The 18,925-nt window shown below is 37.7% G+C and overlaps 2 protein-coding genes across 5 annotated transcripts in view; one reads left to right on the top strand and one right to left on the bottom strand.

The window, feature by feature from the left end:
* LOC131438099 (glycine receptor subunit beta-type 4-like) overlaps positions 1-9,348 on the top strand; it is a 32,983-nt gene extending 23,635 nt beyond the window's left edge. For 2 of the 3 annotated variants that reach the window (XM_058607906.1, XM_058607905.1), the window contains 3 exons: positions 63-233; positions 8,650-8,825; positions 8,905-9,348. In XM_058607906.1, the coding sequence (XP_058463889.1) occupies positions 63-233; positions 8,650-8,825; positions 8,905-9,070 (513 nt within the window). In that variant the 3' untranslated portion in view covers positions 9,071-9,348. The remainder of the gene's footprint in view (positions 1-62; positions 234-8,649; positions 8,826-8,904) is intronic. The other variant, XM_058607903.1, reaches the window with a different exon arrangement.
* Positions 9,349-9,424: 76 nt separating this feature from the next.
* LOC131436278 (protein FAM91A1) lies at positions 9,425-15,763 on the bottom strand. 2 transcript variants are annotated; one of them, XM_058604916.1, is made up of 11 exons: positions 15,710-15,763; positions 15,488-15,641; positions 15,328-15,412; positions 15,126-15,266; positions 14,550-15,064; positions 13,306-14,494; positions 13,148-13,245; positions 12,845-13,078; positions 12,681-12,784; positions 12,546-12,615; positions 9,425-9,902 (listed from the first exon to the last, which is right to left on the bottom strand). In XM_058604916.1, the coding sequence occupies exons 2-11, from the start codon at positions 15,572-15,574 to the stop codon at positions 9,792-9,794; spliced, it is 2,634 nt and encodes an 877-aa protein (XP_058460899.1). In that variant the 5' UTR covers positions 15,575-15,641; positions 15,710-15,763; the 3' UTR covers positions 9,425-9,791. The 2 variants fall into 2 exon arrangements, with proteins under 2 accessions (XP_058460899.1, XP_058460898.1); XM_058604915.1 differs by having other exon boundaries at positions 15,488-15,758.
* Between the last annotated feature and the right edge of the window lie 3,162 nt (positions 15,764-18,925).

Here is an 18,925-nt window from a genome sequence, read left to right as displayed (position 1 = left end):
ATATATCTCATTTCATGGTTCACGGCGACCGGCCCGGACTCGGACTCGGTGACCTTGCACAGGTGTGGCTCATATCATGCACCCTCTTTGTGTTCTTCGCGCTGATAGAATATTTTATCGTCCTGTTTGGCATCCGCTACGACAAGCACTGGCGAGTGGCGCACAAAACCACCCATGTACAGGTCGCTCCCCCGGTGCAGCTCCAATCGACCATCAGCCTGGCGGAGACACCGGTGAGTTCTGTGGCAATTAAATAGTGTGTATAATAAAACCTGTCACCGGTGAGGATTCGCACCTTGACTTTAATCGTGCTAAAAATTTAGCAAATGCTAGTTTGGCACGAGAGCGTAGGTCTGCTCTTTTGCTTTCGACATCAAAAATTATTTCTCTCTACGATACATTAGAAGTTTCGTTTTGTTTAGATTAGCAAAACTTGAAGCAAACTACTAAGTAATGATACTACTGCTCAAATGCTCGTCATTACTGCATTACTTTTTAGCATTATTTTTTAGCATTTCGCGTTCATTATTAATTAATGTTTACCCGGCAATGAACTGAAGCCAGCCAGCGAGATTTTGGGATTGTCAAAGTATAATTTTCGTGGATTACTTTGAAAAGAGAAAAAATCATCGCTAACAAGTGTTAGTGTGCACTATTGGAGCGTATGAAAGGCCGAAATCGCACCGACATGACCTCTCATGAAGCGAAAAACAAATCGTTTTATTTTTTTCAGAGAATGTGCCAGATCTCAACAGCATTGATCTCTCTCTCTCTGAGAATTCGATATGAGTTTCATTTAGCAGTATTCGACCGCTAATTCTGGAACCTGAAACTGGGAACATATGTATGTTATGTTTGCATGTCCATCAAATAATAAAATAGTTTTGAGGCATGTTAGACAGATTATTTCCGTTCTTCGAGAGTCAAAACAAGGACGTCATCTCGGACTACTCCTATTCATGCTGTTTGTGACTGATCTATTTAGTGAATTGTCGTCATTTAAAATAATGTAAACCAACGATCTTAGAATATCTATCGTAGATTTGAAATGGCATGCCAATGAATGTAAAGAAAGTATTAACCATATCATGGGTACAGTGACCGACTTAATTAGAATACTCAAATAATCAATCACCAATTGTGAAAGTTTTGTCTGTTAAAAACATGGGCATCATTCTCGATCGCAAACTCTGCATTATCGAACAATTTTCTTTTGTTACAATAAAAGCCTATGCAGTTTTGAGACCCATCAAACACAAAATTTAAGACTTTCACGATTTGTATAGTCGCAAGAAAGTTTACGTCGCATTATTCTTGAATACAATTCGGAGCACTTTGTATATCCGGAATCAACCGGATAACAGAAAACCGCATTCGGACGAAACTGAAAGAAATGTATGAAACCATAAGGCTTTTCATTTGTGAAAAGTGGCCTTCGGAATCGATAACAACAATGTTTATTATTTTCTATGTGGATTCGAAATTTTCTTTGCTAATTGATATGTACGTTAAAATCTGCGCCAACACTTTTCCAAGAAACAAACCGTACCAAAGGCACACCGAGAACTAGGTACATAGCAGACCCTGTCAGCTTGAAGCGACATCAATTTTCAGTTCAGCAACGCCATCGCACGGTGTCACATTCAACAGATCATGTCAATTGTATGAGTGCGCAGTGCTGCTATTTTGGCGCGCACGAATTCGACATTTCTCTCCCCTACTTCTATGTACGAGATGCAATGCGGTCTCGCCTGAGAGCGCCATGCTAGCAAAAGAGGATGTTGCCAATGATTTGTTCGGGAAATGCGAGAGCTGGATATCTTGTTAATATGATGTCTTTGTACATAGGCAAACATCATTAGGATTGAGATTTTTTTTATCTGAGGGCCCCTCTCGAATCCTGGGTACGGGCCTGTTGTAGAGAATGGTTTTGTCGCAGTTCGGACTATAAAAATATGTCATTATACCTCGACAACTATTTCAATAAATCGATAAATGATCTATAAGAGTATATACTGTTTCGCCGCATAGCAGAAAGATCTTAGGAAAAAATATTGTTAGTGTTAAAAGCTTTGTGTATAAATGACTTCAATACATAAAAAACGAAGGGGGACGTTTTGGACAGCAAGGACGCTTTATAACACTTTCCCCTAATATAAAAGAGCAAAAAAAAAGAAAATTTTCAAAAGGGCCGCCACAATTCAAGTTCGTAGAGAACGCAAAACGTTTCGGTGGATGTATGTGAGAATGCCCTCAATATCCCTTAATTGAAAGGTTTTATGGTCCCACAGATTGCTTTGTAACTCCATTCAGTTCTGATTTACGGTTTCGAAATTGCAGAGTGATGTAAACCAAAGAATAGAAAATTTTAAAAAAAGTGCACCCAATTGTCTTAGACCAACCATCTTAGATTCAAATCAAAGGCCTCGTAGTTCAACCAAAAATGCATAAATTTGATACAGATCTGACTTCCGGCTCCGGAAACACAAGGCGCTAAGTGGAAAAATTTAAAATGTTTTAACAAGTGACATTTTAAAAAGGAGACAATTTCATGAATCCGACTTACTGAAATACAGCCGAATTATGATAAATCCTCATTGTACCCATTTTGATTTTATTACAACATGTTTATTTGCCTAATATCAATTACTTTGTGTGGCTTATTAGTTAAACCCCCAAATTGTATATAAATACAGCTCTTTGAACATAACTAATGGTTTGAGTTGCGAGTACTCAAACTCATAAACTGGAACAATAGATCAAAATTTGACTATGGATTTGAGCAAAATTTACTCAGGCATTTTATTTATACATTAGAGTAAGCCGTGAGTTTTTAAACATTTGAGTTAAACAAATACTTCTTGCAGTTTAGGGCGTTTTTATTCTCGGAATACTCTTATCGAATTTAAGGATGCAACAACACGTCGTTTTTATTACCGTTTCTAGATCCGGGTTTGGAAACCATGCATCATCAATCATAGATGTTTTTAATAGAAATTTTGTGGTTTCAACAATGCTAAGTGAAAAGTCCAATATGAGGATATCGTTGTTGACTTCAAACCGGTCAAAAGAAAACGGTTTTGAATCACTTTTTTGCGCTTCCCGTTTAAAAAAAGGAAGGATGACTTTGCACGGAAAAGCCAACGATCCCAAAACAACTGAAATGTTAGTTGTTTTTTTCTGAATTTGAGTGATTAGAATTTGGTACAACTAAACGATTGTTGCTTCAACTATACTGTCATTTTTGATTTATCGTGCTGGCAGTTTAGCAATGATATCCAGCAGAGACACGCACCACAAACGTGTAATGAAACGTTACAGTTGAGCAATGACACGCACCATAAACGGAAAATGAAATGTTTCAATGAGGTGTCACTCGTGTAACTGAGCAATGACAAAGTTACTTGAATGCATGAAAGCGAAAAACGTCGAAGTTGTTTTAACCAATTATTCAGTTATTTGAACTTAAGACGCCTATTGCAATAAATATTTTTTACTGTTAGTCTCTTCGGGAGGCAGTTAATCGTTCACAATTAAAACTACGAAATGTTGCCTAAGTAGCTGATTATAGCTTTAACACTAAACTCACATATGTCGTAGAAATGCTACAATAGATTATAATTCCAAATATGAAATTACCCAGCAAAATGTTCACAGGGTATTAAGAAATTTTTACTTCCCTTGCAAGATAGCTCGCTGAAGCATTTCTTATTCCGTTTTCAAGATTGTAGCATATAAGCCGAATGCTAGAGGTGCACTTTCATGAAAATACAAATACTATCGTTTCACTTCAGCAGTAATATTTAAGCGTTAAGCGTAGTTGTTTACAATGACATGAACCATCTGAAAATACATAACTCCCAGAAGAAATTAAAACATCTATCCAGTACATGGAAAACTTGTTTTACCATTAACTTTTATGTTCATCTGCATACTTTCACTTAAATAAAATGGCCACTACGTAACTGACATAAATGACGTTCAATTGCCATTGAAAATTTTCAATATGAAACGTTTCTGGTGAAATGAGAAATATGTTTTGTGCTTTGCTGTCTTCGTTCTCAGCCAAGTGACAGCATTCGAATACATCGATTTCGTGTACCTGAATGGTTATGACAAAATCAACAGATGTATTAGTTAAATTAAAAAACATTTTAGTTGAAACAACCAGAGCGTGAAAAAACAATTGTAATATTGAAATTTTGTGATCTGTGGGTTCTCCGTGTATGTATAAACATGAACGTAGGAGAATTTCTTTATTTTAAGTGCAAGGAGCTCAAATTTTGTAAAACCATTGTTGTCTTATTTTGAATAAAAAATACTCAAACTTTGACAGTTTCGTCCCTTACCTTAAAAATGAGTAGATAGGTGGTAACTCAAGTTTAGAGTACGTGCACTTTTTATGAATTTGAGTGGTGCGTCACTCAATTTTGAGTTATGTTCAATGAGGGTGAGTTTTAAAATCAGATATGAAAATTTCGTTACATTTTTAATTCGCGCTTATTAAACTGGTTGAACAATTTTAACACTCATCACTTTGTGACTCTGGAACCGGATGGCGGCTCCAGGTGAAATTTATAAATTTCGTATGAACCGTAAAACTTTTGATTTGAATTTAACATTAAAATCCCAAAACAAATAAAATAAAATCAAATGTATTGGTATTGGTTAACAAGATCAATGGGCCACAACCAGGGGCGTTATATTTTTACTCTGTCTCAACTCTAACTCAACTGCATATTGTTTTTAAACAATGAAAAAAATACTAAAATGAATCGCGTAATGTTATAAACGAGTGTTGCATTTCTTTCTGTAAAGGTAATAGAATTGCTGGAAAGCTCGACTTTCGAATTGAGACCCTCAGATACCTCAAAATGACTGTATGAAGATGACTACATGCTTAAGCTTGTTTGAAAGATACTACTGAGTCATTTATCAAGTTCAAAGATTAGATGGCTATCACTTTCGGCTTCGAAGATATAATGGTATTTGTTAATTTATTTATTTATTTTTCGATGTCAATTTGATAATAAGATAACCAAACAATAGCTGCATATTCGAGGATTGACCGGATTAGTGCACAATAAAGAACTTCCAAGCAGAAACCTAATCGACGTGATTCTGGAAATCAGGTTTGCTGTCTAAAATAACTCCTAAATCTTTCACAAACGGTTCACGTTGAAGAAGGATATAACGGAACATTTGGAAGCATTCAGTACCATTCTGTGCACATGGCACCATTTTGCGAAAATATCTAATTGATCTTTCAGAAAGCTTGCTTCATCTTGACCTTTTATCAGATGATACAGTTCGAAATCATCAGTGAATGATAGCTTGAAACATTTGAGATAGAGTAAAAATATATACGGTCCTAAATGACTTCCTTGAGGCACTGCATCCATTCCAGTAGAGCACCGTTAAAGCCAAGTCTGTCAAGTATGGCTGTTGCTATTTGATGGTATATTTTATCAAATTGCGTCGACCTGTAGACGCAATTGTATAAGAGATCGGTATAAGTGACGTGACCACCTTTTTCATGGACTAAATTTTTCGAAGATAACCTAACGAATTTCGATAAACTTAGGCTTATTTAAAAGCTACAATAGCGAACATTTCTGGTTCGGGATGTGTCACAGGGGGCCAAATTTGGCGAATACGGTGAGTGAGCGATGGCTTTCGTTTCTTGTTTGGCCAAAAATTCAGTCACAATAATGCTCCAATGCGACGGTGCTTTCGGTACGAGCTTGGCACCGATACGTTTCATACCCAAAACATTTACCAAAATGAGACATTCCACAAGATATGCCAAGATCCTCTGCTATCTCTCTAAGCTAAAATGACGATATTCAAGCACAATTTGCTTCACTTTTTCGATGTTATCGTCGTTAACGAAGGTGGTTTTCTACGATCTCACAACTCTCACTGAATACTTTATGCCATTCAAGTACTTACTTTCTCGATAGAGTAGGCTCCCAAAAACACTTCTGCGAAATTTTTCATGATTTCTTAGCCGAAATTCCATTTGAATCGTGAAATTTCTAGCAAATTCGTGATTCAATTTTTTCCATAGTAGAAGTAGTCAGACAAATTTCTCGTGTCGTAAACAAACAGCTGCCGAACACACACTATATGACATATCCTGCTCAAACTTAACAGGAATGTCACAAAATATAGTACCAACCTAGGAAATAAAAATTACCGATTGGGTTTACGCATGCGGTTTGAACTGACCAATCCAGGTCAATTTTGATCAGATGGTAGACTGGATTGAAAGCTATAATCAGGATATTTGATAAGCTCACAAAACTAATGGCCGTGGATAGAATCTTATTAATGTTTCAATGAGACAATTTAAATTTCAAGAAAAAGGCATTGTCACAACACTAGCTGGATAAAAATGTGTCTTTGCGATATTTGATTATTCGCAATAATTATCCCAACGAGCGCGAGAAAAAAAATCCTCGTGATGGATTCATAATGGAAGGGGCGGCAACTATGAAGAGGGGGGCAAAGAACTTTTGTTCCTCCAAAAGATTTATTGGAGCGACCATGAAAAGGATTCTGAACCTGGATTCTGGTATGAGCCGAACAAGGCAGGAATGAATGAAGCATCGAATTTTTATTTCCTTTACCTATCAAACATTATATAAAACATTGATTTCGAGTTATCTCATACTACTTAAAGTTCTATCACAAATTGCTGATCATATCTTCGATGACCAAGAGAAAAAAAATCATGTTGACACGTTAAATAAAACAAGAGATATTCACGATCCAAAACATATCATTCACTCATATGATAAATGTTGAAAAGTTGAAGTATTTACTTCAAAAGTAAGACATACACGTTGAAAAACTTTTTTATTCAATACCATACGAAAATTTTTCTCTAATTTAATACATATGTAATGCACAATAAAATATCTGAAACCACTTTCACACTTGAAGTCAACAAAACTCATTCGAACAAATACACACAATTAAAAAGAGACGACAAAATAATGCCAAAATTTCTATCAGACTGTAAACCTTTACTAAACTGTTTAGTTTCGCTTCCGATTTGCATATTTTAACAGATAAGTAATACTAATAGTGCTTCAGATAACATTTAAAGCCATTAGAAGGGTTGACTTTATAGAATGTTCCCCATCGTTGTTCGCTTTTCGTCGTATTTTGTTCCAATGCCGACGACCAGCAGCTGGATGACGCAAACGTGAACGCAATGTGAAGCACGCACTTCGAACGTCCCGCAGCAGAAATGCTTCCTGTACAGATTGATTCAATACTAAAGCAATTTTGGTAAAGGGTTTTCTTTTAACTTGATTTCGTTTACAGCTTTTTCACAAATAGGCAGTCCCAATGGCCAAAGCTGTACTGAATTATTTTCTGCAATTCAGAAAAGCCAAATTGTGGAATTCTCGGCGATATTAAACACTGTTTGCAATATTTTTCTCGCACGTGACGCAGTCAAATGCTGGCTTTAATCGTTTGGTGCGAATTTCGCTCTACGAAAAGCGCACAAACCTAATCAAATTATTCTAGATTTGCACTAAACTGATGATTTTTATCTACGGTTTGCAAAGAAGCAATGTTTATAGTTCTTTAGATAACATTTAGAGCTCTTAGAAGGGCTGATTTTGTAGAATGTTCCCCATCGTTGTTCAATTTTCGTTGTATTTTGCTCCAATATAAACAACCAGCAACTGGATGACACAAACGCTCTTGTTTGAAGCGAAACTCGCACTACAAACGTCCCGCAGTAGAACTGCTTCCTGTGCAGATTGCTTCAACGCTGAACAGAATACTTGATACTTGCTTTACTTTCTGCTTTGTCAACTGCGCAGGCTAGAATGAACAAAATATATCATGTGTTTACTATTCATACCTACCAAGTAGGTAGCACAGAATTGAAAGGTCGCTCAGATACAAGATGGACGTCATGATTTTTCTTTTTTGATACTCTTTGATACCAAACATTTCAGAAAACTTTAATTTTGAATTATTTGTGATTATATCATTCAACTGAAAATGTTACCATAAATTGATGATCATATTTCCGATGGCATATAGAAAAAATTATGTTGATACGTTAGATAGAACAAGAGATATTCACGATCAAAAACTTCTCGCTCTCTCAGAGGGTAAATTTCGAAAAACCGCCCTATAGTAAAGTATTCACGACAAAACGAGTGAAACAAGAAGAAAGTTTTGAAGAAAATAAAATCAAGAAGTGGGCCCAAAAGGAAGTACAAACGAAAAAAAATGAGTTGTCTCCCAAACGAGGAAGAGCCAGACAAAAAAATCTTTGTGTTGCTATAGGTTGGGGGGAAACTTTCATTTTTTTATGTGCTAAAAATAAATTACTTTGAGTTTCATTGACTTATTGAGTTTTTCAGTGTTGCGTATAATTTAATTAAATTTATCCTTTGTTTGAATGGTAACTAGCTCCGGGTTCGTTGGGTCGAAAATAAATTTTTCCTTCTATAGACTTGAGAATTACGGAGAATTCATTGTGTGTATTATTATGTACCACTGCGCACTATTAGTAACCAAACACGACCAATTTGTTGTTTTCGTACCCGTAATGAAACGTCGTTTATCTAGCTTATTTAGAGTAATTCTGTCATGTTCTTTCTCTTCAACATCTAGATGAACTCGACCCATGCGCGGCGCGAGAATGGAATAGAAAATGCCAACCTCAGGGTGACGGGTACAAACCGTGTACAACCACAGGAAGGGGATCCATCCAAAGCGAACTCGATCGGCAATCTGTCGGGCAGTTTCCAAAACACACAACACGTCACTTCCGTTATGACCCGAAGACGGTAAGCTTGCCCAAACATAAATGCTGACAGGGAAAGTTCTCACACATACATACACAGAGCCAAACTAACGCTTTTTTAGTGTTCACAGCTTCCGGAACGTGGCCGACGTGGCGCTGATGTATGCCGGCTCGCAACGAGGCCGCTTGGACCAAATCTCGCTGATCATCTTCCCGCTTAGCTTTCTCATCTTTACAATCGCCTACTGGACAATGTACATTAGCGAATCGAATAGAAAAAAGCTTTAGGGGTTTTCCAGAGCTTTCTGTTAACCTTTGATGAAGATAATAATAATGTTAAAACCTAGTCGTAAATTTAGCGGAGAATCAAAACTTTTAACAACCACATATCATTGAAGTATTATACAAATCAATTGCCTTATAAAGTATTTTCTCTAGTCAATCCAAAACAAAACAAAAAAAATCCAACTACACCAGATTGCCTTTGCAATTGTACAGCATCGTTATCAGATCCTAGATACGTTTTTAGTTAGAGAAATAGTTTGTCTCATTGAAAATTTTTAATGCATGGAAATAAATCTAATAAACTATCAAGATTTCGGGGTCGGTTTTTGGTTTTTCGAATGAAAGAATACTCCGTTTTTTTTCACTTGAAATACATGTATTTCCTGTTGCTATATGAAATCACTGAGAGGGTAGGGTTTGACGCGAATCTACATCACAAATCTATAAAATAAAAAACTCTTCTTTGTTCTTCAGTACGGAACGGACTATACCCACCATGAAGCTCGCTTCATCGAAAGAAAAAACCACGTGGCTAAAATTTCACCTGCTAGCCAATCTACTAGAAAAGTGTTAAAATTAGTTCACACGAAACTGGAATGCATTCGATTTTTTTGAACGGAATGTTATCTTTTTTGTTTTGCTGGAATTCGGGGTAGTGTTTTCGATTTGGTGTTATTGGAATTGGAGGAGATTTCGGTTAGAAATCGTCGTAGGCCTTCGCTGATTACTTGCCATTCCAACTGATGATTTTGCCATTCTCAAAGGCTAAACTGATTCGTGGCTTCGGAACGAACTTGCCCGGTTTCACTAGTTCCATGCTTTCGTCTTCGAAATACTGTTGAACAGACAAAAAAAAGATTTGGAGAATTTAGTCCGTGAATTGTGAATGGATTATTTAGTGGTTATCGCTAAGTAAACGTAAAGTTAATGCTATTTGCCCATTTGCCGGCCACCTGTCACGACGCCATCTTGATCAGATCAAAGTCGAAACATAAAAAAAACAGCTGATTGCAACGTGAATAAAACTGTTTACCTAATTTATTGCACTAAAGTTAAAGATTTTTGGGTGAATTCTCCTTCAATAGCTTGACGGTCCACCTTAAATACAGCAGATAGTGTTTTGGGACATCAAGCGGAAAAAAACCTTGCAGTGTTGGTGTTGCAATCGAAGTAGTCACTCAATATCTAACCAACGAATGTATTATATAGACTTAGCAACGCCTAGCAACGTAGGGTTGTTGCTTTAAATAACAATTTTTATTTTACTCTGCAACAGATTACGGGCTCAGATTCGGCCATAAAGGGAGGAAATAATTCCAACGGAGGAGCCGGTTCTGGGGTACCAATCGCTGGAAGCGGTCATGTCAGCGCATTTGCTTTACCGTTTCATGAGAGGCTCAAAGGACAAGAAAATTACACCACGTCGGCGTTTGCCATGAAGATAACGCTCATCTGCGTGAAATCCTGGAACGCTGTGTCGCTGACTGAAGGTCAAGAAATCAACGAAGAAAAGAATTTACGAACGATCGGTTTGAGTCTGGAGACGACTAATTACATGGTCCAGGACGCAAAAGATGCCAAAGAAGCCTGAGAGAAACAACGGTCTAACACGGAAAGTCGGGTTGTTGAGGAAGCTAACGTCGATTCGTTTGGACGAATGTGGAAGCGCACATTGATGAACCGAAGTCCACGGCACAAAAACTTGTGGGAATCGGTTTCAAGGTTGACGACTCATGGATGGCATTTTAAAACCAATAATAATGGAACTCGGGACATCGGGCACTGCGTTGACGTCGGGCGCGGTGAAAGCTCGTAAATCTGCAAAAAAATGTGGGTGGGTAATGTCAGAGACTTAACTGGAGGACGTGAATATCAATAACAGTGCGTCTATACTGAAGTATGACTGAGTAATGATAGTAAAACGGCATAAAAATATTTTTTGAGAATATTTAAGTGATTCTAAAACGAACCCGTTTGTGGAATTTATCCGATGTTTACAACTGTTGAATACTTTTGGCCAAAATTTATTTATCTACATCAGTACATGAATTCTGGACATTCAGGAAAGCGAATTGAATTAAAGAACTAATTTCGAAACCTGGGACTAACTCCGACTCCAAATCACAAACTCAGTTTATGAATTTAGTTCTAGAGCTCTGAAACTGAACTCATTTTTAAAATCCACGTTCTAGCACTTAATTTGAATTTGAATCTTGAATTCCGAATCTGATTTGAGGAACTGAACTCAATTCAAAAATTTAGTCCCAGAAGGTCAAAACTGGATTCTGAACCTGAATGTAAATTTTAAAACTAAATTCAGGAATTGAATTACGATTCAGAAGAGAGTTCCAAAATTCTGGTTCGGAGTTCAGATCCTAAATGTTGTTCCAGTATGCAGATCTTGAAATCATATTTTCAATTTTACTTAGGAATTCTAAATCAGAATTCTGGATACGAGTTCCAAACTTAAACTAAGATACTAAATTCAGTTTTAAATTCTAGTCAAGAGGCCAGTTCCAAAATTCTAATTCCAGAATTTAGAATTAGAATCAAATTAAGTTCCGAATTCAGATGGACCAGAATCCAGGTCCAGATTAGACTTTACACCACGCAGAAGATCTGCTTTTGCTACTGATGGTGGAAGGTTCTCACCACAATGTCCAGTTCTGCCTCACGCACAAAAAGACCTGATTGATTTTCGACCATGGTTTAGCTTTTATACTCGTCCAGTTGAATATCGGGACTGAAACCAGCTCAAAACCATCGTCCGAGTGCAAGGAAGGCAAGTTTTTCTCATTGTTTCCAAAAGTTTGAAGTGGTACGGTCTTCTTTCGATCAGTAAAATTTATCAGAACGGATTGAAGATGCATTTCAATGCAAAGAGATGCGAGGAAGATGAAAGATGAAGTACGCCACGAGAAGACTTACCCGTACAATGCTTAGCAAAACGGAGTAGCGGGAAGGATGAGCAGGACACTCATCGAGAAAGCAAGAAGCTTACGCTTTCTGAAAGAATTTTAGAATTTTCCGCTCCATTCATTCCGCATTTTCCTAGACCGCATCGGAGCACTCGTGCCATTATGCCATTATTTTATTATAAAGAACTATACTGATTATTTCATAATATTTAATTGCGTTTCGAATGTTTAATGTAACTAATCTGTACTTTAGTCTAGGCGCATCGTTTAAAATTCTAGTAGTGAAAAGGGGGAAAGTTGCACAATCCACACAATCGATACTACCAATTCGAATTCGGAAGTATAAAGAAAGCGTGTCAGTTTTATTCGTATTTAAGACATCCAGTTATGTCTCTGACATTACACACCCGTACTTTTTGTTTCGTACCGAAGTACAGTGTCTTTACTGACCGGTCAAACGGAAACGTTGTTTCCGGCTTATACCGGCCGATTCAGGTAGCGATCATTTGAAGGATTATCCTATGTTTGTGTTTAACGGCACATAACCGTATTTAGCTTACCAAACACTGCGAGATAAATTTTAAGTAACGTTGCTCCATTTTCGCGTTGACATCCAGGATGTTTGCAATACTGCAAAATTTAAAAAAAAGAAATTAGACGGTCTCTTGAATAAACAACATACGAGCGATACTAACTTCTCTTCAGAGCATAGTTTCTTGATGATGTTTTGGCATATGGCGGTATTGCAATCAACGTCAAACAGAGGAATTCCGAAATGAACATCCAGCAGAGTCCACTCCTGAAAGCGAGAAGATTTTAGAACCACAAAATGCACTACCAACCCCTTCGACCAACCAACCTCCATATTATTCTTCGAAGAACGTCTCTGCATGTCCGTATCGGAATCCGCATTTCGACTGGCATCTTCAAGTTCTAGCACCAACTCTTGATTGACCTGTTGGTCGTGTGGTTCGTCGATCTCCGAGCAACCCGGCTCGGTTGGGACGTCACTACGAGTACGACGGATATCCTCGATCAGACTAGCATCGTCACTTTCGATCGAAGTGATGGAACCGATCGTATCCGATCGTACCTACAGGAAGGGCAAAATCGAACAGTTCGTAAGCTAAAAATAAACCAATCGAATTTATACAAAACCTACAGGCTTTGGTTTTTGCTGATCTTTCTTTGTAACGGACTCTTTTTCCGGTTTGGCCTTTTCTCGAATCAACCGAACATTCTCGTCATACTGCTCGCAACCTAAGTGGAATAGTTAGTTAGGTAAAACGATGAATTCTTCATTGTCAATTAGGTCCCTACCATAATCTGGAACCCCAGTTCTTACGAACGTCAAATAACCAAAACTACGCTGTAAATCTAGCACCTCGGCCAACCGTCGAACCGCCGAATGCTGATTCCAATTGCTGGAAGCCCGACCATTGCAATCCATAAATGGAAACACTTCGTAGTGTGTCTCGGCCGGTTGTTTGATTCCGTAGCCCTGGATCAGTACACAGCCATTCTTCAGGTGTTCGTTCAACGTTGCGAACTTTTCCGAATTCAGTACAAACGATTCGGTGTGGACGATGGTGATGAGCAGTTTTCCATAGCCGAGGAATAGCCGGGGTAAGTGGGTTAGAACACTGCCCTTGATGAGCAACAAACTGGGCGGTCCGTAGCCGCTCATGTGATAGTAGAAAAGTTTCGTCCAAATGTGAGAATTGGTCGAAGTTCGATAGAACTGACCGAAGAACGGAATGGTGAATGGCGTGGACAGAACACCCGACAGTGGCGCTGCGGCAATCAGAAATTTGTACTTTTTCTCCAGGAGACGAGTTCTCGTCTTTAGGTCTAACGCTTCCAAGCTCTCCAGGCGAAACAAGTCTAGCTCGGTGTTGAGGACGTTTTTCAGTGCGACGATTGTCGATCTTAAAATTATGGCATGATGAAAATAGCGACTGACTTCGCCTTCCCCGTCGGCATCCAGGATGGAAACCTTCTCCAACTCACGGAGAAAATCGTTCATCCCTTCGTCACACAGCTTACCCACCTCGAACAGTGTCACGGCGTGTGTTTTCAATCCGGGTGAAAGATTTCCCATCATCAGAAAGGCAGTCAGTGTGGAATCAAAAATGAAACCGACACGTTTTGCGTCCGACGGTGGTCGACCGTCGTCGGGTTTCACATCGGAGAACGTTGACAAATCAACCGGACTGTCATCCGCCGGACTCGGACTATCCAGTGAACCTATGGTAAGATCACCGGGCCGATCACTCTGTTCGCTTTCGATCGAGTCCTGACTGAGCAGCAAGGAGTGATAGTTAAAAATTGTAATTCCGGCATGCTGTTGCTGCTGTTGAACCAAATCTCGTTTGGCATTTTTCCAGCTTTCGTCCGGTTCAACGTTGTTGACAAAATTTGTCTGCTTCCGACGGGCAAAGTTCAATCGACAGAAAAGCGATGTCGCCTGTTTCACCGTATCCAGTGGCACTTGAAGGATTTGAGCAAGCTGTGAAAATACCATTATTATAATTCTTCGTCACAATCACAATCCACAACCCCACCTCAGCGATTGTCGACTGCTCATCGGCGGTAACGAACACATTATACAGAAGATTTTCAAAGTAGTCTCCGGATACCCTGTTCATCACAAAATTCTGCAAGGGTGGGATGCTGATCTTGTCCTCACCGCTAATTGGCACATCGAGATAGATCAAACCTCGTCGGTACAGGCTGTGCACAATCTCGTAGTGCAGTGCGCCAGCCGTTTGCGGACCATAGTCAATCAACCGGTCGATAACCGACAGTTCTTCGAGGCCCAACGACTGGACGTCACTTTCAAGCACATAGCCCATTTCGACCTTCCACCAGGGTTCGATCACGATCCGACGAGGAAATTTCGGCAGCAGATAGTACGGATTTCGTTTGAAAAATAACTTCGGAGAACCAGTCTTCAGATCGCTAGAAATGGACAGATATTCATTGCGACCCACTCCCACCACCCGTAGGCAGTCCGCAGCGGTAAAATTAGGCAACGAGTCGTAATTTTTATCATTATTTAGCAAGAACACTAGCATATCTAAAATTTAAAAATTAATCAGCAAAGCCACACAATACTTTTGAAATTGCCTATTACTCACCAGTGTAATAATTGAAAGGAGTCAATCGGAGGCCCTTCGTCACGATATCGGCCAAATGGTACGGAAAAAGATGCAGCGCGCGAATATTCTCCTCTATCAGTTTTTCATAGTACAGCTTTTCATGACCAAATGTGTTATGCACTGCAGGTATTCGGAAACACATAGCATAATCAATATTCACTGATATCATTGTCACACTTACCTAAATTGCCACGATAACGCAGTTGATTCTTGAGACTGTACTCAAGAATCAACTTTTCGTAACGTTTTTCATTATCACCCAATGCCTGGCGGAAAGCAAGAAAAAAAAATAAACCCATTCTAAATGACTAAGCCTGCCTTTACATAAACCATCGCTTTACCTTCCGCAATTCCGGAGCCAAATTCCGCCAGCTGATTTTGATGCGTATGTTTTCTTCCACGTTGACCAGAATGTTGTGCGGAATCATCACTGTTTTAAAGACATTCCATATCGCTCACTTTAAAAACAGATTGAATCTTTCCACGCAGGTCAAACTATTTGTAATGATGACAAATTATTTGTATTACGATTAAAAAAATTGAATGTTTATATTCTTGATTACAGCCGAAATTCCTTTGCTCTTGCAAAAATGATGACTGAAAGGTTGGTCTTTCCTGATAAAAGTCGTGAGAATAGACCATAGCAAAAGCAAACAGACGTGAATAAAGAAGTTTTTGTTTGACGTTTCAGCGAAACGACAGAAACGTCACAGACAAGACAGATTTTCAATTTTTATGCCGCTAGCGGACAGCTTACGAGGCAATCATCAATCTTATAATTTCTCTCCAGAGTGAAAACTTTTCTATTCCAGATAAAAAACTGTGCATTTAACTCTTCTTTCCAGAGTCAGGTGCAATGTTGAAAGGCTCTTACTCCTGAAAAACGTGGATGGAAGTCACCGCGTATTGACTTTGGAGTGACGAAAATATAGAATAACAAACCTTATTCAGTAATTTCGCCGTTAAGCATACAGTCATTAAAAAAATAGTTGACATGGTAGTTTCTACCGTTGAAGATCCTAAAGTTGAAGCTAGAATACAGTAAGAGCACAAAATTATTCAGTGTTTAGGCAAATTTTGTGCTACGGAAAATAATCAATTTTGATATGGCCAAAAAGAGTCGAAAACACGTTTTCGTTCGGCACGTCGGTCATAAAGGCACTTTTTCCATAAAAGTAGGTGTGGCTATCTCCAGGCAAAACCGTTATACCGATGTCCGGAAATCTTAGTGCTTCTATAGGTATACATAACGCTCGCATTTTTGTTTTGATGAAAATTAGCATTGTGCGTAAAATTCAAAAAAATACAGTACATCGACTTTGAAAAAACTGTACATTAAGTGTGGACTTGTTGAATTTGAATGCTTTGAACATAAGACTAAAGTGTGTAACTTTATGACTTAGATCAATGTCGTAACATGTCAGTGCCACCGTACTGATATTTATATGATTTCTCAATCATCCTTATATTCTCTGACAATTGCGGCAATATTATATGCAAAACATATGAATAAGAAGTCCAAAATGGCTGAAAGAGTCTTCGTGCAATTGATTGCTACTGATGTTTCATTTTGTTTTTACTGTAAAAATAATAAAAATGTTCGTGATTGCTTCAAAACAGTAGAGAAACAAGGTAAACTTACCTGCTGTTTTATTTTTTATTTGAGGACTCATACAATGTGTCAAACAACATCATACCACAGACTAACAGACATGACAGTATGAGTAAATTCTTATAAAAAATAATTTTTCGTGATGCACTAGCTCCACCTATATTGTACTGCGCGAACTATTTACTATCTGTACACCCCTTGTGTTATGTAAAAGTTTTTTTACTAGTTGGTTTCCCCTCGTTTGTCAACACCGATCAGCTGCTTGCAGGGATGCCTGATTTCATCAAAATATTTGAAAATGAATCGTCACAATAAATTATTGGATTACGTTGATAAAATATTTAACTTTTTCGCGATGTTGGAAGGTAACCATTTATTTGACTCAACGTTGTTCATCTAGATTATTTTTTATTGTGTTGGTAGTTTTCACCAGAAATTAAGTGGCGGCAGACCAGAAGCAAGTAAATATTGTAACAAAACGGGTTCGATTTTGTCTTGCGTTGGAGGATGAGAAATAGGCACAATTATGTATATAGTTTTGGCAATATGTATTAAATCTGTATCCTGCATGAAATTCGCATGGACGCATACAAATCAATACATTACAGGTAATTCTGTATGAATGGCAACTCTGTTGGTAAATTAAAAAAATAAACACAGTCTAGATGACAGACAGGATGTTTTTGATAGGGTAACGTGGCGCCATCATGACACATGTGAGTACTGTCCCAAATAAAGGAATATTCGAAATGACCGTTAAAATGATTGAAGAATCTAATTTGAGTGTCCTGTCTGTTAGTCTGTGATCATACTGTACGGGAAGGATTTGCGTCTTTTTCATGATACATGTAAAATTGTTAAAATCTAAGAAGTTTCATCAATATAAATATATTTTTCTGACAACCAAATATCAATTGTTAAGCCAATTAAATCATAAGTGTTATACATGTGTAATATATCTGCTGTTTGATATATGGAATTTAAATGTCATACCTATAGCTTTTATTACGATTCCACTAAAATCAGTTTTGAAGTGATTTACACCTGCATTTTAAGTGTCGAGTCATATGCGACGAAATTGAGTGTAAACCACTTCAGCCAAACGTGTCAACTTTTATCAATGATAAAATCCAATATAAATTTAAAAAATATACGAATTAAGCATCAAACATTTTTTGCAGAAAAATTCACAGTTTTTTTTTACGATAATTTTGGTTTAGTGTATACCTTATATTCGGTGTAGATAATTTACTTTTGATCTACACAAAATTTAGTAAAATTGTGGTGACGCGCTGTGAGCAAGAATGAATGATGAAATAAGCACGGTGGAAAGAAGAGAAAATACAAATTTATTTACTCTTTGCAAGTATTTATATTTGTTACGTGTTGTCACTGTTCTTTCAAACATCGCGGTGATAGAAAATTCGATGCGATAAAGATTAGAGTTTTTGTTTTAATTTTTTGATATGAAAAATACAGTACATTATAATAGGAAAATACAGTACATTTAAGGGTAAAAAACAGTACACAGTATTTAAGTCAAAAATACTGTGAATACAGTACGGATACGAACGTTAGGTATACAACCAGACACTGTCAGCTTGGGGCGAAATCAAGGTTTTGGAACAACCTACAATACATTAGAATAATTTTCAATGGTCAAAGCAAAATTGTGGAAGGATTTGTAACAACCAATTGTATTGTTTTTCTACAATATTTTTTATTCGGGTATATTTATCAAAGGAAACCTAACCTTCAGGTATCAGTATTATTTATTTTTTGCAAAGTTATCAAGTTTCATCACAATGTTTTCTCGATAAATATTGCGACTCTCACATCTTTACTTTCGAAAACGATACTATTTCACAAAACAAATGATATTTCAAAGTTCACAGACTGGGTCAGTTTATGTTTCGTAACTATTACTGAGGATTTGCAGATATTCATTAGTCATTTGGGGATATCTCTTGAGTACCGGTTTGTGCTAAAGTGCACATGACTAATTTGAACTATTTACGTTTCGCATTCAGTTCATCGATGCATCATTGCACTTTCAGTGTAAAAAAGTGCGTTGCAAATAGCAATGCTTAGCGTCTGCTTAAGCCCTTTTTGAAAACTGTACCGTTTTGAGATTGGCAACGCTGCCTGGTTCACATGATACTGACAG

Source organism: Malaya genurostris, chromosome 3 (assembly GCF_030247185.1).
Source record: "Malaya genurostris strain Urasoe2022 chromosome 3, Malgen_1.1, whole genome shotgun sequence".
Taxonomy (NCBI): Eukaryota; Metazoa; Arthropoda; class Insecta; order Diptera; family Culicidae; genus Malaya; species Malaya genurostris.
Note: the sequence above shows the minus strand (reverse complement) of the source record. Positions and strands in the feature narration are given on the sequence as shown.

Bases quoted from the DNA above. Each gene is read 5' to 3' on its own strand.
- LOC131436278 (XM_058604916.1), bottom strand. From the start codon at position 15,574: ATGATTCCGCACAACATTCTGGTCAACGTGGAAGAAAACATACGCATC. The intron at 15,267-15,327 runs GTAAGTGTGACA...GAATACCTGCAG, and splicing joins GCGTTATCGTGGCAATTTAG to TGCATAACACATTTGGTCAT. The intron at 12,616-12,680 runs GTTAGTATCGCT...TAAATTTTGCAG, and splicing joins AAACTATGCTCTGAAGAGAA to TATTGCAAACATCCTGGATG.